At 42.0% G+C, this 22030-nt stretch overlaps 1 protein-coding gene and 1 long non-coding RNA gene across 15 annotated transcripts in view; one reads left to right on the top strand and one right to left on the bottom strand.

Annotated features, from left to right (window-relative positions):
• The window catches only part of LOC129547781 (uncharacterized), a 58829-nt gene extending 47543 nt beyond the window's left edge, over window positions 1-11286 (bottom strand). For 3 of the 11 annotated variants that reach the window (XR_016036223.1, XR_016036225.1, XR_016036222.1), the window contains exon 1: window positions 10891-11271. This is a non-coding gene — a long non-coding RNA (uncharacterized LOC129547781). Of the gene's footprint in view, window positions 1-10890 lie in introns of all 11 variants that reach the window. The other 8 variants (XR_016036224.1, XR_008684138.2, XR_016036219.1 and 5 more) reach the window with 7 other exon arrangements.
• Window positions 11287-11319: 33 nt separating this feature from the next.
• The window catches only part of SETD2 (SET domain containing 2, histone lysine methyltransferase), a 76896-nt gene continuing 66185 nt past the window's right edge, over window positions 11320-22030 (top strand). For 3 of the 4 annotated variants that reach the window (XR_008684134.2, XR_008684133.2, XM_055413674.2), the window contains exon 1: window positions 11320-11582. Coding sequence is in view for 2 of the 4 variants with exons in the window: in XM_055413674.2 (XP_055269649.2) it covers window positions 11508-11582 (75 nt within the window). In the remaining 2 variants the exon portion in view is untranslated. The remainder of the gene's footprint in view (window positions 11583-22030) is intronic. The other variant, XM_055413676.2, reaches the window with a different exon arrangement.

Genomic DNA, 22030 nt, shown 5'->3' with positions numbered 1-22030 from the left:
GACAGGGGTGGGGTGGGATAAGACAGCTCAAATGCCTGGCTTTAGAAACATGAAATGTTAAGAAAAATTACTTGGAAAAAAGGCAAGAAGGTAGGTGGCAGGTACTTTCAATGCATTACTGGGAACTAAGTAATGCATTACATAGTGGTCTCGTCCAAGAGTTATTTCATTACCTAGCCTAAGGGAATAAAGCATTGTTATTACTATCAATTATGAGCTTAGACTTTCAAATTATATGCTTGATATTATCCAGTAGAAAAAATAACCCCAAAGGGTACAGTTTGAATGCTCTCCTCTTTTCTATCAAATCTAACATTTTAATTCTAACATTCCTTTTTTACTCTTCATTTTTTTTTTACAAATCTCTGCTACTACTGCTAAGTTGCTTCAGTCGTGTTCGACTCTGTGCAACCCCACAGACGGCAGCCCACCAGGCTCCTCCATCCCTGGGATTCTCCAGGCAAGAACACTGAAGTGGATTGCCATTTCCTTCTTCAATGCATGAAAGTGAAAAGTGAAAGTGAAGTCGCCTAGCCGTGTCCGATGCTTCACGACCCCATGGACTGCAGCCCACCAGGCTCTTCTGTCCATGGGTACAAATCTCTATGAATACCCAATTCTTCAACATGCTCTTATAACCAGCTTTAACTAACTGGTTCCCTTATTAATAAGTTATTACAATAAATCTTTGACACACATTCATTCTGTATTTGTATGTCATGTTTCCAACATTTTAAAAACTGACAAACTTCAACCGTGATGACCCAAACTATCCTTTAAGCATCCTTTGAGAAAAAAAAAAGCAGCCCTCACTTCACCAAACAGCCCAACTATAAATGATCATTGGATTCCTCAATCTGCACGAATTTGTAAAGGACTAAAAAAATTTTAAAGCTGTGAAAATGTATTCCAAGGGAATAGGAGGCTCATTCCTGATGGCTGTGATACCACAGCACAGTACAAACCCTAGGAAGCCGGACATGGCAGGTGAGCCAGACATTCTCACATGATGAGCATGTATTAATATTTAAGAATGATTTCAGGTAGTGGTAGTCTTTCATCTTAGCGAGCTGCTGCTCCATTGTTCAAAGTCCATGTAAAGACATTCAGATACTCATCAAAGTGAAAGTTGCTCAGTTGTGTCCGACTCTTAGTGACCCCGTGGACTATACAGTCCATGGAATTCTCCAGGCCAGAATACTGGGGTAGCCATTCCCCTCTCCAGATCTTCCCAACCCAGGGATTGAACCCAGGCCTCCTGCATTGCAGGAGACTTCTTTACCATCAGGGAAGCCCTCAGATTCCCATAACCTAGCATATAAAGCTAACCACTGCTTTGGTCCTTTGTAGCAAAGAAAACGCTTCTTCAAGTATGATCCATACTTGGCTTTAAGTATGATCCAAAGTTACTAAGAAACTCGCTAATGGGGCTAACATTCACTGCCTAGATTGCCCTCATCTGCCCTCTTTTCTGTCAGATGATTATTAATCAGTGCTCAGCTTATTATGTCCTTTCTAAACTCCTCTAGACATAAAGAGTTACTTCCTTTTCCCATAGCACTCTGGTCCCATCTTTACAGTACTCTCAATACAGTACCGTCCCTGAACTGTTTGAAGTGTTTCCCCAGTTACTCTGAGAGCCTCCCAAAACCAGAGATTAATTTATCTCTGTATCCTCTGTTTCTACCCACAGGTTTTGGCAGATAGAGAGGAGTCAAGAAATTGCTGTTGAGAGAGCACGTTTTTGAAAAAGTTCTCTAGTGCCATCATAACTGGTAAACCAAAAAATAAAAACAAAGGATGTTCATAGAGGGAAGAAGAGATTACTAACTTATTACTCCAGGCTTGGGATTAATTTCAACTTCCTTAGGTCCTCCGGTTAGATGAAACAGTAGCAAAGGGCACCATTTGTGGAACTCAATACAAATGAGCCTTTTCAGTAAGATCTGAGCATCAGTTCTCTAGACACAAACCATTTCTCAATTTTAAAAAAGCATGGAAAATTACTGCATGAGTTTCCTCTCTGAGTTGTGAATGCTGTCTGATGAGGCAGAAATTAGACTGTATTAGGGACAAAATGACAAAACTCTTTCTACTGCATGGGGTACTTGGCTATGCTGAATTATGTTCAGTCATATGCTAGGGTTAAGTAGTATGAACCAAACGAACAGATGCTCTGCATATCACAATAGGGTTAAAAAACTATAAACACTGGACAATCTCTAATCTCAAAAACAGTTCACATTCATTTGAAATGGACAATGGTGCACATTTACAATTTTTCCCAAAGCTACCTTAACTCTTTGACTCTTTGTGATCAAACTATAAAATGGAGAAATCCAAATAATATGGACATTCTTCAGAATATCACATTGGTCCACTATGTTGATGACATCATTTTAATGGACCAAATAAGCAATAAATGGCTAGCATGGAGGAGTCTTCGTTATGTGCTACAACAACTGGAAGATAAATCTTATGAAGAATTGGGGGCCACCACAGTAGTAAAAAATTTTAGGAGTTCAGTAGTCCGGGATGTCAGCTCCAAAACAAAAGACAAATTATTGCATCTTGAACCTCCCACCAGCAAGAAGAAAGTAAAATGCATCTTTGCCCATATTGGAAATAGTCAACCTTTTAGATGTTAGCTGTTCTGATAGGTGTGTAGTGACATCTTGTTCCATTTTAAATTTGCATTTCCTCAATGGCTTCCCTGATAGCTCAGTTGGGTAAAGAATACACATACAGTGCGAGACCGCAGCTCGATTCCTGGCTTAAGAAGATCCCCTGAAGAAGGGATAGGCTACCCACTCCAGTGTTCTTGGGTTTCCCTGGTGGCTCAGCTGGTAAAGAATCCACCTGCAATGCGGGAGACCTGGGTTCAATCTCTGGGTTGGGAAGATCCCCTGGAGAAGGGAAAGGCTACCCACTCCAGTATTCTGGCCTGGAGAATTCCACGGACTGTACAAGTCCATGGAGTTGCAAAGCATCGGACACAACTGAGCAACTTTCACTTTCAATGACTAATGATGTTGAGCACTTTTCATGTTCTTCTCTGGCATCTGGATATCTTCTTTGATGAAGTGCCTGTTCAGAACTCTTACTCATTTAAAATATTGTGCTATTTTCTTATCGGTGATTTTTGACAGTTCAGTTCAGTTCAGTCGCTCAGTCGTGTCCGACTCTCCGCGACCCCATGAATCACAGCACGCCAGGCCTCCCTGTCCATCACCAACTCCCGGAGTACACTCAAACTCATGTCCACAGATTTTTGACAATTCTTTGCATATTCTGGATTCAAGTTCTGTATTAGATATATGCGTTGCAAAGATTTTTCTCCTAGCTTGTGCTTTGTGTTTTCATTTTCCTAACATTGTCTTTTAAGAAGCAGGAATTTTTAATTTTGGTAAAGTCCATTTTATCAATTTGTTGTTTTATGGACTGAGCTTTTATTACCTAAGTCAAGGTCACAAAAGGTTTCTCCTGTTTTTCGAAGTTTTATAATGTGAGGTTAGACATTTAGGCCTATGATTCATCTAATTTTTGTTTATGGTGTGAGATATGTATCAGTATACTGTTGTGGCTCGCGGGTTCTACAGCGCATGCTCAGTAGTTGTGGCGCATGGGCTAAGCACTCTGTGCATGTGGCATCTTCCCGGACCAGCAGTTGAACCCATGTTTGCTGCACTGGCAGGCGGACTCTTAATCACTGGACCTCCAGGGAGGTGTTCTATAATGTTTTGAGTGTATCTCTTGCACAGATTTTTTTGGGGGTATTTATTCTAAATATTACATTATACATACATTACTTAACACAGTCTACTGGCTTTAATATTTTACCGGTTCAAATTAAGTATAGAAACGGTAGCTCCCTATAAGTCCCTTTACCCTCCCCTATTTATAACTGTCTTAAATACTTCTTCTATAGTCACTGCAAACCAAATCAGATATTATATATTTTGTTTCAACTGTCAAACATAATTTAGAAAACTTGAGAACAGGAAGTATGTTGTATTTAGTAACATTTTGTTCTATTGTGCTTTCCTTTTTCCTGATAGCTTAAACTTCCATCTTTCATTATTTCCTTTATTTTTGAAGAACATTCTCCAGAAATTTTTATAGTAGGTTCAGTGGTGACAAATTCTTAGCTTTTCTAAGTTTTCTTTCATTCCTGAAGGATAATCTTCCCATATGTAGAATTTGGAATTGACAGGGTATTTCTTTTCCCATAGGTTTATTATTATTGTTATTTATTTTGGTCGCACCAGGTCTTAGTTTTGGCATACAGGATCTTTATTTGCCTATGTGGTATCTAGCTACCTGAACAGGGATCAAAGCTGGGCCCCCTGCATTGGAAGTGCCAAGCCTTAGCCACTGGACCACCAGGGAAGTCCCTAACAGTTTTCTTTCAGAAACTGGATAATGTTGTGCTACTTCCTTCTGACCACCACGGTGCTGATGAGAAATCTGCCATCCAAAAAATGTTTCCTGTAGATGTTATTGCTCTTTCACTGTTTTCAAGATTTTTTCTTTTTTCAGTTTTCAGAAGTTTAAATTTGATGTACCTGGGTATAGATTTCTTTGGGTCTATTCTGTTTTGGATATGTTCAACTTCTTTAATCTATAGGTTTATCTATTTTGACAAATTTGTAAGTTTTCAGCCATCATTTCTTTGAATACTTTTGAGCTTTTCTTTCTTCTCTTCTTCTGGGACCCTGAGTCTCTCTGATTTATAGATAGGTTCATTTGTGTCATATTTTAGATTTCACACCTAAGTGATATATGGTATTTGTCTTTCTCTTTCTGGTGTCAGCATCTTTCAAAATTGTATTTTGTCATTCAGTTTGTAATTCTCCTGATGAAAGAATTTTTTAAAATGGTATCCTGTACCATCAGAGCATTATGAGACTCTGGATCTTTTGTAAACCTTCTATTTTAGAATGACCTCTCTGACACTAGGCCAGATGGAATAGAGTGTCATCTCCTAAGTGTCAGGTGGGGGTGAAATTTCAGGTTTCCCATTTCACCTTCTATGATACCCCAGAGGGGAGTGGTGCCTTGTTCTTGTTGGATGGAAGTGCAGATTTCTGGCTTCCCACTAGGCCTGACAATTGATAACCGATACAAGGATAAATGTGCCAAGTAGCTGAGACCAGAAAGCAATATTGCTTCTTAATTTTTTTGTTAATTCATTTAGAAGCTTTCTTTTCATGGCCTCTATGTGGCCACACGCTCCTGTTTGTTATTAATTTCACCTGTGTCCCTTTGCTGGCTTATTATTTATAACTTATAAAGGCTAAGTTCTCAAATGCTCAATCCTGAGTACTGTCCTTTTATCTGCTTTTCTTCTTTAGTTGTACTTTTTCCCTAGGAAATCTCCTGCAGTGCTATAGCTATAAATATCACTTGTATAGTGAGGACTCCAAAATTTTTATTTTCTTATGAGGAATCCTCTAAATTCCTGATGAGTATTTTGAACTGCTCACTTGATATCTACATCTGAATGTTTATCAGCATTTCCTGCCTTAATACATTGAAAGCATAATTATTAATACCAACCTCTTTCTCCTGGTCTCAAGTCTTCACCAGTTATCTAGGTGTTTGAGGTAAAAATTTAGGATTCATCTTTGATTTCTTTCTTTCTCTCATACCCCACATACAAAACACTGGTAATGTTAACAAACTAGTCTGTAGCATCCTGCACCCTTTTCATTGTTTGGATATACTTACACAAGCACTTATTAATATATTAGTATGCACATCTTGGGCTTCCCTTGTGGCTCAGCTGATAAAGAATCTGTCTGCAAAGCGGGAGACCTGGGTTCAATTGCTGGGTTGGGAAGATCCCCTGGAGAAGTGAAAGGCTACCCACTCTGGTATTCTGGCCTGGAGAATTCCATGCCATATAGTCCATGGGGTCGCAGAGAGTTGGACACAACTGAGCCACTTTCACTTTCATGCATATTTTGGTTTAATAAGATATAGACTCCAAATACTTACTTTTTAAAGTTAACACCCCTTTAAGCCAGTAGATACACACTTTTTTCTCCTAATTTCTTAAAGGAACTCTAAATATATACAAACATCTATAGGTCAATATATATTTATCAGGGTATGGTAGTAGTAATTTTTCCTTATTTTTTTCTCACTCTCTCCAACTCTCAAAACAACTTGACTAAATGGCATATATATGTTCATATCTTTCATCATCCTCATGAAATCAAATAAGTATATGCATGTATATATGTATATTTATATATGTCTAAAAATCTTGCTTTTCCCATTCAAAAAATCCCCAAACCTCATGAAAACTCCTCCAGAATATCTAGTACAGTGAAAATTCTTTCTTTTTAATGACAATATTCTTTGGTATGAATAGTCTATGAAGTAGAATTTCAGAAACAGAATTTGCTGAATCAAAAGATACACACTCACAGTTTTTATTAAATAGTGTGCTAAGTCACTTCAGTTGTGTCCAACTCTTTGTGACCTTATGGACTGTGGCCTGCCAGGCTCCTCTGTCCATGGGATTCTCCAGGCAAGAATGAATACTGGAGTGGGTTGCAATGCCCTCCTCTGGGCGATCTTCCCGACCCAGGGATCGAACTCCAGTCTCTTACACCTCCTGCACTGGCACACAGGTTCTTTACCACTGGTACCACCTGGGAAACCCTGTATAACAGCTTGAAAGTGAACGTGTTAGTCGCTTAGTCCTGTCTGACTCTTAGGGACCCCACGGACTGTAGCCTGCCAGGATCCTCTGTCCATGGAACTCTCTAGGCAAGAATACTGGAGTGGGTAGCCATTCCCTTCTCCAGGGGATCTTCCCGAACCAAGGATCAAACCCGGGTCTCCTGCACTGCAGGCATATTCTTTACCCTCTGAGCCACGAGGTAAGCCCATATAACAGCTCATTGATACCCAAATCATGTTTCTATTCTAATGCTAGGATGTACTTGTTTGTAATCATGATTTTATGGTTAATGTGCAACTACAGTAATAGCCAGTTTTGTTTTTTCATTACAAATAATGAAAAATACATTTCTGGAATATGTAACACAATTCCTTTATTTAAAAGTACACTGGGCTAGAAAAAAACAAACTGATGATAGGATCATTAACACTAAGGAATAGATTCAAGGTAATAGATAAATAATCAAGGGAAGTAATTAGGTGTCTTACAAACTGCTGTGATCTTCATAAACCTTGTATTGGCAAGTCTCAACTTTCAAACATTTGATCTTGATATAACCCAGTCTTGTGTATCTTTCATGTATACTCCCAAACTGCCTCTCTGATATTAAATTCAACCTTTTATGCATCAGTGGACCATTATTAACCACAGGCTATGGCCATTAAGAATGGGCTTGATTTGCCACTGTGAAGATATTTGTGGGAGCGCATGGGTAGAGACAGAGTTTCCCACATTACCCTAGCTCACACTGCCCATACTGGATTTGTTGCCACTGCCAACCTTGTCCCCTCTTGGCAAAGACAGGAACTCTGGGGAGCTGTAGGACCGAAGGGCTAGTTCGTGCATGTCCTTCCCAAGCTGGCATTTCTCGAGGAACAGTCTTCTGAGAATCCTCAGGTGGGGGTGGGATTTGGTGAAGGTAGAATGGGATGGTAGGAGGCGAGGTTAAGTAGGCAGCGGCAGCTTCCTCACTCAGCTCCAGCTGTCACTTTGAGGGGGAAACAACCTTTACTCTCTCTCTCTCTCCTAGAGCCTTAGCCAGGTTCTCATTTGAAGCAGCAGAGTTTTGGCCTGGCACACTGAAAAGAGGAACCATCCAGTGGTACCTTAGAATAGCTGGCTGTCTTGATCTTATTGCTTCTGTGTCGTACCAATCCTAAGAACCACCTTGTCAATACATTACTTCAAAAATTATGTTTACACATAGTAGTTCTGGAAAATATGCTCAAGCAATCAACTGGTACTCTCTCCACCTTAAAAAATTATTTTTTGTTTCCCATCCAGGTACCAAGAGCGTAACTGGGGGCAGTGTCTGATCTTTGGCCTTCCACCTCCCCTAAGGCAAGAAATGCCTGAGTCAACTTTGTTTCAGGGTCACTACTGGCTTCGTTTGGGTTCCCTGAGATGGGATGCTCTGGGCCTATAGGCGCAGTAATGGCAGGAACAATGATGAAGGATTTTATGGAATGCCTCATAATGTTTCAAGACTTTTGACATTTTTCCTTCAAACTTATTTGTAGGCAGTCTTAAACAAGAAAGTGGGAGATGGTCAGTTATAGACCAGATTATTCCACAGCTTTGATCAAGAGGCCAGGCCTAAGTATGTGTTCTGTGAATGCATTCTCTTTGAATTTAAAATAGTTGTACAGAGAACTCCTAGTACAGTATAGATGAGGGCATTTAATAGTATTCAATCTTGCCTGTAAAAACTTGGTTCATTTATTTATGTTTGGGGCTTAGTATTTCCCACTGAACCCCACAGCTCAGCATGCTTATCGCTTTGGGTTCTAACCAGACTAATGCTCTCTTAAGACTCGGTATTATAGATATCAACTGCTACCTCCTGCAAGAGAACTATCTACTTTGTTATTTAGGAAACAGGAGACCTGTAACTGACTGCTTTTTTCTCATTTATCTCAGTTTAGTTCTTTGTCACCTCACACTTAACATTATTTCAGCCACCTCCACCTATAATTATAATAGTCCTTTCCAGTCTGTCGAATGTGAAGTGGCTCCCAATAGCCTATGCCTATCCAAGGCATAGGGCTCCAATTTATTCTTTCAAAGCCTAAAAGATAACTTTACGCAGGGAGAGGCATTGTGCAAGCATGTTTTATACAATTTAGTTTAATAATCACAACACTGTGCAGTAGATAATACCTCTATTTTACAGATGAAGCACTGCAAGCATGAAAAGTAACCATGCCTCATGTCACATAGCTAGAAAGTGGCAGGGCGGGTATACAATGCCAGGTAGCTCTTAATCATTGCACTCTGGTAAGTGCTGACATTTATTGAAAGTTTAACACTTTACAAACATTATCTCATTGGATCCTCACAACAGTGAGGTCCTGTCCACATTAATATTCTCATCTTACAATGAGAAAAAGCAGAAAAATTAGGCAATATTCATAGTTTGTAAAGAAGTGGCCATGGGAGACTTGAACCAAGGGAGTCAGATGGGGTCTGGATATGCTGAAAAGCCAAAAAAAAAAAACCAAAATAATCCTCAAGTGAGAAACAATGATGATAAAGCACTAATAGACACTGACAACATAAAAAGAGCTAGTAAAGGCTTTATACGCTCATATACTTTGGTTGCTAAAACAGAATACTATCGACTGGGTAGCTATAAACTACAGAAACTCATTTCTCAAACAGTTTTGGAGGTTGAAAGTTGGAGACTGAGGAGCCAGTATGACTGAGTTCTGACAAGGGCCACCTTCTGGGTTACAGACTGAGTTTTCTCCTTATATCCTCAGAAGAAACAGGAGAGAGCTCAATGGGCTTTTGAGTGAAGTGAAAGTTGCTCAGTCGTGTCCAACTCTTTGCCACCCCATGGACTGTAGCCCACCAGATTCCTCTGTTCATGGGATTCTCCAGGCAAGAATACTGGAGTGGGTTGAACCACTCCAGGGACTGAACCCAGGCCTCCCTCACTGCAGGCAGATTCTTTACCATCTGAGCCACCAGGGAAGCCCATGAGCAATGGGCTCATGAAGAAACAGGCAAAAGACAGAAACTCTGCAAGGCTATAGCAAAAAATCTGTGTGTGCTCAGTCACTCAGTTGTGTCTGACTCTTTGCGACCCCACGAACTGTAGCCTGCCAGGCTCCTCTGTCCACGGGATTCTGTAAGCAAGAATACTGGAGTGGGTTGCCATTTCCTTCTCTCAAAGGGCTTTTTATAAGGGCACTAATCAGCAGATCCAACCAGTCCATTCTAAAGGAGATCAATCCTGGGTCTTCATTGGAAGGACTGATGCTAAAGCTGAAACTGCAATACTTTGGCCACCTCATGCGACGAGTTGACTCACTGGAAAAGACTCTGATGCTGGGAAAGGTTGGGGGCGGGAGGAGAAGGGGACGACGGAGAATGAGATGGCTGGATGGCATCACCGACTCTGTGGACATGAGTTTGAGTGAACTCCGGGAGTTGGTGATGGACAGGGAGGCCTGGCGTGCTGTGATTCATGGGGTCGCGGAGAGTCGGACACGACTGAGCGACTGAACTGAACTGAATCTCATTCTTGCAGGCTCCACAGTCCAGTCCTAAACACCTTCCAAAAGCCCCACCTTCTAATACCATTACCTTGGGGGACAGAATTTCACATATAAATTTAGGGGATGGAGTTCACATTCAGTCCATAACACATACCTCCATCCAGTTGCTTGCTAGTAAAATCCGATTCAAAATTACAGTGGAAGAAATAAAAGTACAAAAAAATCTGATCTTATGAAACCCTCCCCACCCCCTTGGCCTTTAGCTAATGGCTTTATAGACTCTTTATCCTTCCAAAAATAAAACCCACAGCCCTTTCAAGTTATCCTCCTTAGTCTTACTACGTCATTTGGGCAGGAAAGCGATTCATAACCTTTCCTTAAGGTTATGTCCAACCTTTTCTCTAAGGCCTTAAGAACCACGCAGAACACGGGAGCCAGCGCCCCCAGATGTTGGGGTGGAGGGTAGAGCTGACCGGACGCAGCCGGGCGGTGGGCAGACTGGGCCCAGCCGAGCCGGCGGGGGCGGGCAGGAGGGAGGGGCGTCCCCAGAGCTCGGCTTCAGCGCGAATCCCGGGTCTAGCTCTACTTCCGTGCTTGCCGAGGGGACGAGATGAAGAGGCGAGAGGGGGAGAAGGCGAAGAGGAATAAAGGAGCGAGGGGCGAGAGGCTGGGGAGAAGAGGCGCCCGCCTTACCTCAGAGCCCGCAAGCCCAGGGGAGGGGCCCTCGGCGCCGCTGAGGACTCCGGCGCTCCGGGAGGGCAGGTCTTCGAGGGCTGCGGGGCAGGAAGGCTCGTCGAGTCTGGGCGGGCTCGGGCTGTTCGCCCGCAAACAACCCTGAGGCGCGCCGTGTCACACCTCAGCTAGCCCGAGGCAGGGATCGCGGCGCAGCAGCTTTCGGCCCCGAGCTGGGCCAACAGCGCTCGGGCCCGGGGCTTCTTGTTCCGGGCAGCCGCCGGCGAGGTCGGGCCGGGTCGGCGGGCTTCGCACCGCGGCCCCCAGCGCCGCTCCTCCCCGAGGACTACCGGCAGCGGCCGGCGCGCCGACTGGCGGCGGAGGCGCGGCGGGCGCGTGTCTCTTTAAGGGGCCGGGCCTGTGCAGCTCAGGGGCGGGCGGGGTGAGCGTCGCTGGCCGGGTGTGTGGGGGAGAGAGCGGCGGGCGGGCGCCGGAGGGAGGGAGCGAGCGGGCCAGCGACGCGGGCCGCCCCTGCCGCCGCCGCCGCCGCGGTCGGACCAGCGGCCTCCTCCCCTCCCCTCCCTCGCGTCGCCCTGCCGCGGGGAGGGGGCTCGAGTCGCGGTCCCCAGCGGCTCCCGATGAAGCAGCAGCTGCCGCCGCCGCCGCCTCCAAAGATGGGGGATTTCTACGACCCGGAGCACCCGACCCCTGAGTAAGTATCAGCTCCGCGGCCTCCCGCTGCCCTCGGCCGCCTCAGCCCGAGCCGAGGGCGGCGCGTCCTGGCGGATGGCGCGGGGAGTAACGGGCCCGCGGTCAAGTCGCGCGGGCGGCGTGCAGAGCGGCCCCGCGCCGCCGCCACGGGCCCCTTGTCCAGGCCGCCGCGGGCCGCTGGTTGGGCCCGGCGTTGGCGCCGCTGCTCGCGTCGCCGCGGCGGTTGGGCCGGGCCGGTGGGGGAGGGGCGGCGCGGCCGCGGCCGTCGCGTCTGTCCCGATCCGGCCCGCCCGAGGATCGGCGGTCTCCTCCAGATCCTCGTGGCCCACTTGGGCTGCGCTGCCTACGAAAGGGACCGAGTCGGAGAAGCAGCCAGTGCCAGACTCGGCGAGGGGGCACCGGCAAGAGTAGGCCGCGAATCCCCGGGCTCGGGTGGAAGCCCGGCCCGTCGCCCGACCTCCGGGCGACGGCGGCTCTGACCGGAAGGGCCTACGTGCGTCGTTCGGCCCAGGGCGGCCGAGGGGCCCGCGCTGTACTCTCGGTTTTGATTTTTTTTTTTTTCCCCCTCTTCTCCTGGAACTTGATCCTGGCCTGGTAGTGCTTCCGGCTTCACATTCTGCACCTTTGGCACTTCGGTTTTGTAATGGTGGCGAGGTTTGAGTGGCCCCAGTGTGGAGGTGACACCGGGTTTGTTTTTCCGCTCGAAAATGAAAGCCTCCGGAGGGGTATACATTCTCTACCAGATTGTGAGATTTGCACACTTTCGGACACTCAACTTCCTCGGTAACAGCAACCTCTTGCCGTGAATAGATGACTTTCTACTCCTTGTGAAGACTTTGTTAAGAAGCAGGAATCGCTTGAGGATTCTCTAAACAAGACAGTGGTCTTGAAAACCGAAATATCTAGAAACCAATAGTATATTTTAAGCCTGGGACATTTTTACATTGCTGTTGAGGGCCGTATCAGCTACTGTATTGGTTTCTTAAGAGCTTCCACTCCAGAGCCTGGATTCACTTCTTTCCCTACGTCCTCCCAAGACTATTGTTTTGAAAAGTTATCCTTAAACTGAATTTGCTGGTGTTGACTCAAGTGTAGACCTACGAATGTATGGCATATTTGAAACCTAAACAGTTGATAGAGATATCAAATGAAATTCACTTTTATGACCAGAATGATTCCAAGATATTTGTTCTTTTGACACATTTCAGCTTAGTTCTGCTAAGACTCTTTGCAGGCTCTTGGTTTGAGACTTGGAAAACCTCACAAAAAGGAAAATTCTGTATCATGATCCAATAACTGCTCATTGAGCACTTGTCCTGTCCAAACAAACATGCTAGCTCCTGAATGGTCTTAAGTTCTTGCTTTTCAGTTCCTTTACCAGGTTGTTTGGTGAAGTACAGAAGCCTTAAGGATCACATTCTTAAACTTCTTGAAGGAAAATACAGCTTTTCATATTGTATGGAATAATGGACTCAAGTACATCTTTGATGGACATGAATGTGGGGAGGAATCAGAAATGTTATATTTTTTTATATAAAGTCTTGGAGTTTTTTTTATTTTTATTGCTTTTCTATCTGTCCTGCTTCCTAACAGTGGAGATTTCTAATTTCTGTAGTGACTAAGTGCTAAAATATGTGTTTGTGTGTGTGTATATTAACCTACAAGGAGTATGTAGAGAATTACAAAATATTTTATTTCATAATACTGTAAGAACTGGGAAGGGTCTTGGTAGGAAGCATCCTGAATGATATCACCTGCTTTAACAGATGTGAGAAACAACTGAACAAGAACAACAAGTGACAACAAATCCTATGAAGTAGTTTGTATAAGCTAGTAGGGTATATAACCCTGGAGAGAGAAAAGCGATATAGTGGTTAAAGAACTTGGGTTTCAGAGCCAGGCATACCTGGGTTTGAACATTAGTTAAACCTTGAACAAGTGACTTCATCTCTCTAAGTTTGAGTTTTTCTTATCTTTGAAATAGATGTTGTAATGGAAGCAACCTCATAGGACTTTTGGGAGAATCAAATGAGAATAATATATGAAAAGCACTTGACACAGATTGTGACACATGTAAGTGCTTCTAGCTGGGGTCATCAAGGAACACTTAAGAGGTAGGATGTTAAGCATGAAAAGATTAGGTGGGCTAGAGAGGTGGTGTGGTGGCTGGGGGGAGGAATGACCAAGTGCCCTTTTCAGACTGTAGATAGTTTGAAATCCTAGACACATGAAGAAATGAATCATGAAACTTAAATTCAGTTTGATTGAAGTAACAGTTGGAACCTGATGTTCTGTGTTTGTCTCCTACCAACTATTTAATCAGACACAGCTGTAAGACCTAGCTTTTCCTCAGGCATCTAGGTTTATGTTTCAGGTGAAAGTGACTAATCAATCACCTGAGTATCTGTGCATTAGATATCTGCTGTTGAGCAGACCCAGGGCCAGGTGTTGAGGACACTGCAAATTAAATCCATTTGGAGTCTTCAAGGAGTTCTTCTAATGAGAGACACAGGCAAATCCTTTACAGAGATTGCTGTCCTGTGTTTGTATGCATATTTACTTTGTGCCAAACATAGGCATGCTGGGGTGAGTGATGTACAAAACAATTTTGCTTGTGTTTGCACCCTTCCTAGTGAGGGGTGATAATACATAATATAGAATGTTCAAAGGTTATTACTTTGGAAAATGGAGCACAATAAGGGGGGTCCAGAATTTCTGGGATAGATGTTGAAATGTAAAATGAGGTGCGTTGGGTGAGCCTTCTTGAGAGTGATGTTTAGGCAGACTTAAAAGGGAGGAAGTTAGCCCTGTTACTATCTAGGGAGAAAACTAGTAGAGGAAATAGTTTGTTCCAAGGCACTGAGGCAGACCTAGAGAGTTCTGCTCAGTATGGCTAGAATGGAATGAACAAAAAAGTAACAGGATTAATACATTATGTTAGGGTGGGGTACAGATTTCACAGAGCTTTGTAGAACTTTATAAGTATTTTGCCTGGAGTTTTCAACCAATGAGTGACACGGTCTGCTTTCAGCTTCCGAATGATCACTGAAGTTTGCAGAGAGGAACAAACAGTAGAAGCAGGGAGATATATATAATTATAAGGAAGCTGGAAATTGAGAGGAGAGATGCTCATGACTTCTATCAAGGTGAGAACAGGACGTAGTGAAAAATAGTTGAATTCTGGGTATATTTTGAAGATCATACCAATGTGAATTGTTGATAGCTCAGATGTGGCATGTGAGAGAGGAGTCAATCCAAGAGTTTTGGTCTGAGCAGTGAGAAAGATGGGCTTGCCATCAACCAGAATAGGGGTGACTGTGAGAAGAGCACATTTGGGGAATAGATGAATTCAGTTTTAGAAGTGGTAAGTTTGAGATGCCTTTTAGATATTCTGGTTGAATTGATATTCAAGTCTGGAATTTAGGAGAAAGGTCTGGACTAGAGACAAACTTTGTAGTCAGCCACTTAGGTAGTATTCAGAGCCATAAGACTGGATGAGAGCACCAAGGGATCCAATGTGGAGAGAGAGAAGGACACAAGATTATTGTTGTTCAGTTGCTAAGTTGTGTCTGATGCTTTGCAACACCATGGACTGCAGCATGCCAGCCTTCCCTATCCTTTCTCAGTCTCCTGGAATTTGCTCCATTTCATGTCCATTGAGTCTGTGATGATCTAACCATCTCATCCTCTGTGGCACTCTTCTCCTTTTGCCTTTGGTTTTCCCAGTATCAGGGTTTATTCTAGTGAGTTGGCTGTTCGCCTCAGGTGGCCATAGTATTGGAGCTTCAGCATCAGTCTTTCCAATGACTATTCAGGGTTGATTTCATTTCAGATTGACTGGTTTGATCTTCTTGCAGTCCTAGGGACTCTCAAGAGTCTTCTCCAGCGCCACAATTCTAAAGCATCAATTCTTCAGTGCTCAGCCCTTTTTATGGTCCAACTCTCACATCTGTACATGAATACTGGAAAAATCATAGCTTTAACTATACGTTTTGGAGCCCAAGAAAATCTGTCACTGCTTCTACTTTTTCCCCTTCTATTTGCCATGAAGTGATAGGACTGAATGCCATGATCTTAGTTTTTTAAATGTTGAGTTTCAAGCCAGCTTTTTCAATCTCCTCTTTCACCCTCAGCGAGGCTTTTTAGTTCCTATTCACTTTTTGCAATTAAAGTGTTACCATCTGCATATCTGAGATTGTTGATATTTCTCCCAGACTGCAATCTTGATTCCAGTTTGTGATTCATTCACCCTGGCATTTCGCATGATGTACTCTGCATATAAGTTAAACAAGCAGGGTGACAATGTACAGTCTTGATGTACTCCTTTCCTAATTTTGAATCAGTCTGCTGTTCCAAGTCCGGTTCTAATTGTTGCTTCTTGACCTGCATACAGGTTTCTAAAGATGCAGGTAAGATGGTCTCATATTCCTATCTCTTTAAGAATTTTCCGAAGTTTATTGTGATCCACACAGTCAAAAGCTTTAGTGTAGTCAATGAAGCAGATGTTTTTCTGGAATTCCCTTGCTTTCTCTGTGATCCAGCAAATGTTGGCAGTTTGTTCTCTGGTTCCTTTTTCTTTTCTGAACCCAGCTTGTATATCTATAGGGAGTTTTTGGTTCATATTGTTGTAACTTAGCCTGAAGGATTTTGAGCATTACCTTACTAGCATGCGAAATGAGCACAATTGTCTGGTAGTTTAACATTTTTTGGCACTGCCCTTCTTTGGGATTGGAATAAAAACTGACCTCTTCCAATTCTGTGGCCACTGCTGAGTTTTCCAAATTTGCTGACATTGAGTGCAGCACTTCAACTGCATCATCTTTTAGGATTTTTAAGTAGCTCAGCTGGAATTTCATTACCTCCACTGTCTTTGTAGTAATACTTCCTAAGGCCCACTTGACTTCACACTCCAGGATGTCTGGCCCTAGGTGAGTGACCACACCATCATGGTTATCCTAGTCATTAAGACCTTTTTTGTATAGTTCTGTGTATTCTTGCCGCCTCTTCTTACTCTTTTTTGCCTTTGTTAGGTCCTTACCATTTATGTCCTTTATCATGCCTATTCTTGCATGAAATGTTCACTTGATATCTCCAAATTTTCTTGATCTCTAGTCTTTTCTATTCTGTTTTCCTTTATGTCTTTGCTTTGTTCATTGAAGAAGGCCTTCTTTTCTTGCTATTCTCTGAAATTCTGCATTCAGTTGGGTATATCTTTCCCTTTCCTTTGCTTTTTGCTTCTCTTCTTTCCTCAGCTATTTGTAAAACCTCCTCAGACGACTACTTTGCCATCTTGACTTTCTTTTTTTTTTTTTTTGTAATTAATTTATTTTTTATTGGAGGCAAATTATTTTACAATATTATATTGGTTGGTTTTGCCATACATTGACATGAATTCGCACCGGGTTTACATAAGTTCCCCCTCCTGAACCCCCCTCCCACCTCCCTCCTCCCTTTATCCTCCCTCTAGGTCATCCCCGCATGCCAGCCCCGAGTATCCTATAACATGCATTGACCCTGAACTAGTGATTCGTTTCACATATGACAACATACGTGTTTCAATGCCATTCTCCCAAATCATCCCACCCTCACCCTCTCCCACAGAGTCCCAAAGACTGTTCTATACATCTGTGTCTCTTTTGCTGTCTTGTATACAGGGTTATCATTTGCATCTTTCTAAATTCCATATATATGCGTTAGTATACTGTATTGGTGTTTTTCTTTCTGGCTTACTTCACTCCATCTTGACTTTCTTAACTGCAATGCTAAGAGGATTGATAGAGAGGGCAGTGCTAAAATGGATAGCATCCATAAACTTAGGGGGAAAATTATGTCCTCACTAACCTCTAACTAGAAGTTAGCATTTCTTTTAATTACTAATGTAAAAAGAAAACTATAGTATTATTAACCCGTGATTTTATTATCCTGTGATATAGTACCTGAGATTTTACTGCTAGTACAAATCACAGATGTTTTTATATGTTTTGATTATTGTAGATACTTCATTATCTACGTTCATCATTACATAGAAATTTCAGTAGATTGGAGATCCACCACTAGATTGGTGAGAAGCATATACAGTACTGTATCATACATTTGGGGTTTTTGTCCCAAAGGTAATTGGTCTCCTTTGTTTATTTCATATATTTAAAAATATTAAGCTGAAAAGGAATTTGCAGGCTTCACCTGACTCCAGAATGGTCCAAGGCACAAAACATGTTAAACCATTGGACTCTGTATCCTAACTCCTGGTTTAGAATCTCACCTCTCTTACTTGATAGCTGTATGAACCAGGGCAAATTTTGTAATGCCTTGGTGTCCTTGTAGGTAAAGTAAGAATCATAACAGTATTTTCTGCACAGGGTTTTATGAGGATTTAAGAAATAGGATGGTGTTTTTTGGAAAATTTCTTTATTTTTAATTGGAGGATGATTACTTTAAACTTTTATTAGTATTGGCTTAAAAGATGCAGCTAGAAAGAACAGTACTTTATAAGGCACTGTGATATGAAAAGCTTGGTGAAATGGCAAAAATAAAGTTTATTATCTGGCAAAAGTACTTTAGCATGTTCTAATTAAATATAAAGCAGTGCGGATAGTCATGTTCTTATGATGTTCTCATAAATCACCTCAGTTATGGTGGGGTAAGAGATGCCGTAGGAAGCCAGCTGAAAGATTCCACATAGAGTTTGGACCTTTAGGAGCTTTGCAGCCAGTCCATAATTCAGTTTTTGTTATTTTAAAAGAGAAAAATAGCTTTATAGTGATTGAGAGATGTTCTTTAGGCCAAGGTATAGTCTTTGGGCTACTGAGGTACATGGGAGGCCAAACTACTACTCGGAGGGTTTCCTGATGATCACAGTAAGCCTGATGGAACTATTCTGTTGCTTAGGATAGAGTATGTGTGTGTGTGCTCAGTCGTGTCTGACTCTTTGCGACCCTATGGACTGTCCATGGAATTATTCAGGCAAGAATACTGGAGTGGGTTGCCATTTCCTACTACAGGGAATCTTCCCAGCTGAGGGATCAAACCCATGGTTCCTGTATTGGCATACAGATTCTTTACCACTGAGCCACCTGGGAAGCTCAGGATAGAGTATGTCTCTCCAGATTTCATGTCTCTCTTTTTGCTATTGCTTCATCTAGATTTCCAGCCAACAAGTCTTCCTACTACAGATTATGTCTCTAAAAGGGTATCGAGTAACTGTTGTTGAGCAGTTGCTGTGTTTCCCTAAGAAGTGTTCAAACTGCCAAGACATACCTATCAATTGTCCGTTTCTAGTTTTAGTGAAACTTTGGTGTTTCAAATCTTTTCTGCCACTTTTCACTGTAGTGACTAAATTGATTTAATCTGTAAGAGCTGACTCATTGGAAAAGACCCTGATGCTGGGAAAGATTGCAGGCAAAAGGATAAGAGGGCAGCAGAGGATGAGATGATTGGATGGCATCACTGATACAATGGACATGAGATTGAGCAAGCTCTGGGAGATGGTGAAGGACAGGGAAGCCTGGTGTGCTGCAGTCAGTCAGAAAGAGCTGGACGTGACTTAGCGACTGAAGAACAAATTCCCCTTTAAATTGTAATGCATTGTGATTTACTCTTTAACAGATATTGATAATAATCTTTCTTAACCCTGATATTGAGTGTTCTGTGAGCATTGTCAGTTTTTGCAGAGAAGCAAGAATAGTCATATGCTAGAATAAAAAGCTTCATGCTGCTGCTGCTGCTAAGTCACTCCAGTCGTGTCCGACTCTGTGTGACCCCATAGACGGAAGCCCACCAGGCTCCCCCGTCCCTGGGATTCTCCAGGCAAGAACACTGGAGTGGGTTGCCATTTCCTTCTCCAATGTGTGAAAGTGAAAAGCTTCATAGTTTCTGTTAATTCTTGTGAGATACTGTAGAGTTTCTTATTTTGTAATGTATGTACTGAGGGCTATTGTAAGACCCTGAGAGACGATTCATATTAGAAACTGAAACATTTATACCTGTAGTCACTGAAATTCAGGCTTAGAATTCTTTTCCTTTCTGAGAGAGAGCCGCTCTCTAGGGGGAAAGAATCTTTTATTTGGGAGAAAAAAAATTCAAACTTTCAGGGAAGTTCTAAGAATAGCATAGTAAATTCCCATATTTTCATCTGGATTGACCAGTTGTTGAAATTTTGCCACATTTGCTTTATCTTTCTTTATAAAACTATATATACCTGTGTTTGTTTGTTTGTTTTTAATCTATTTTTAATTGAAGGTTAGTTGCTTTACAGAATTTAGCTGTTTTCTGTCAAACCCTGTGTTTGTTTATTTTGGGCTAAACCATTTGAGTGTAAGGTGCAGGCACCATGACCCTTTGCTGCTGCTGCTGCTAAGTCGCTTCAGTCGTGTCCGACTCTGTGTCACCCCATAGACGGCAGCCCACCAGGCTCCCCCGTCCCTGGGATTCTCCAGGCAAGAACACTGGAGTGGGTTGCCATTTCCTTCTCCACCATGACCCTTTACCCCTACCTAAATAGTTCATAGTATAACCTGAGAACAAGAATGCTGTTAGGTATAACCAACATGCAATGATCAAATTCAGGCAATTTAACATTGATAATAGTACACTTGATATATAGTTCATATTTAAAGTGTGCCAGTAACTTCAATAGGGTCCTCTTTTTTCAGCCTGGGGTTCCATACTGCGTTTAATTGTCATTTTTTTTTTAATCTCTGAAGATAGGGCTTTAAATTCAAGGTACTTTACTACTATTAACTCTTTGTACTAAACATAAATATTTTGAAAACAGTAACAATGTCTGGTATTGGTTTGAAATGTTTTCATTTTTTCTTTTTATTTATTTAGGCTGCACCTGGAGGCATGCGGGCAGGATCTTAGTTCCCCTAGCATGGAAAGTTCAGGGTCTTAACCACTGGATCACCAGGAAAGTCCAGAAATGGTTTCTTTCTTAATTACTAGAACAATAAATGCTTATTGCAAAAGGCAAGATAATATACTTAACAGAGGAAAAAGTAAAAATCTACCTTTAGCATCTCTTCTTGGCTCCATCTCTTCAAATCCAGCTCATCCTAGAGGTAACCACTACTCACAGTTCAGTGTATAGCTTTCCAGATCTTTTTGTCTACTACATCATCTGCCTGCTTGCATTTGAGTATAAGATGTGGTTATCTTTTTTAATAGGGAATACTCTATACTATGAATGTGCCATGTTAAATTGCTTTATTTTATATCATGTTAAGTAGTTTAAAAGCCTTAGGACATGAGCTGTATGGAAAGTATCTCCTTCCAAATGTTTTCCCACAGGGTGAGTTTATCTGGTAATTTATGATAGTGTTTTCATGATTAGAGTTTGATTCCTATACTTCTCTCTTTCCTTTTCTTTTTTTAAATTCTATTTTATTGTCCACATTTATTTCTGTTTGTCTTTTCTGGTGTTGATGGATTAAAATAGCTTTTATTCCTGCCCTACTTTGATTAGTTGGTTTTCTCAAGGTATTTAAGAGCAGTCTCTTGAAAGTGGTTAATTTGAAGCTAGCCAACAACGTAGTCAACTGAAGATTCGATAGGTTTGTTTTTTTTTCATAATGGGATTTATATTTGTAAGTGTACTTTCATGAATTCAAATGAGAGGCAATTCTTTTGTGTAATTTTTGGTTATTGTACGCTAATTTGGTGTTGTGTTTGAGTCCCTCAGCTTTGGAATTCATGTATAACTTTGGTAGGTTGTTTTTTTAAATTAAGCTTAATGATTATTTCAATATCTTTTCCAGCTGAGCAAATACTTTGGTCATTTAGATGGAGATTTAGAGTTCATCTGAGGTTCTTAAGCTGTTTTTATTTTAGAATGCCTTTTCTGTCCCATGCTAACATCTCACTAGTGAAAATATCTTTAGGATGGTGTGGGTAGTGATAGGGATTTGATCCTGCTGGCAGGCTTCTACCAGGTCTGCTTACTGGGAGCACTGCTGTGGGTGTGTAAGAACCTGGAGCAAGTGGTGGTTTCTGATTGTAGCTCTTCCTGCTGCCCACTTCCTGCCAAATGCAGTTAGACTCTCTTTGGGGAGGGCTGTACCGTAATCACCACTATTTGCTTCATGATTACCTCTTTGGAGACTCACGGACTAACTTGCGTTTTGAGTCTTTTGTGTGATATTTCGCTTCTTGGTGATTAATTGTTAATTACATATGCTCTACTTTAGTAGGCAGAAGATGTCATATTTAAAATTTTTATGAATTTTTGTATGACTGTAAAGTAGGGCTCACGTTTTTCATAAGTTATATAGATGAATGCAAAAACCCTTTCTTGAGAAGTCCATTTTTCTGATGCTGAATACACAGACTTTCTAAAATTGCCTGGTTAAATGTATATTTCTTCAATTAATTCCGCAATTCTAGTATCTATATCAATTCTGAAACATAAGCTACACTTTTTGTGGTACTGCTTCTGTGCTAAAAGTTTTAAATA

This window comes from Moschus berezovskii, chromosome 24 (assembly GCF_049115385.1).
Source record: "Moschus berezovskii isolate FMDL1 chromosome 24, NW_MosBer_1.0, whole genome shotgun sequence".
NCBI classification, from domain to species: Eukaryota; Metazoa; Chordata; class Mammalia; order Artiodactyla; family Moschidae; genus Moschus; species Moschus berezovskii.
Note: the sequence above shows the minus strand (reverse complement) of the source record. Positions and strands in the feature narration are given on the sequence as shown.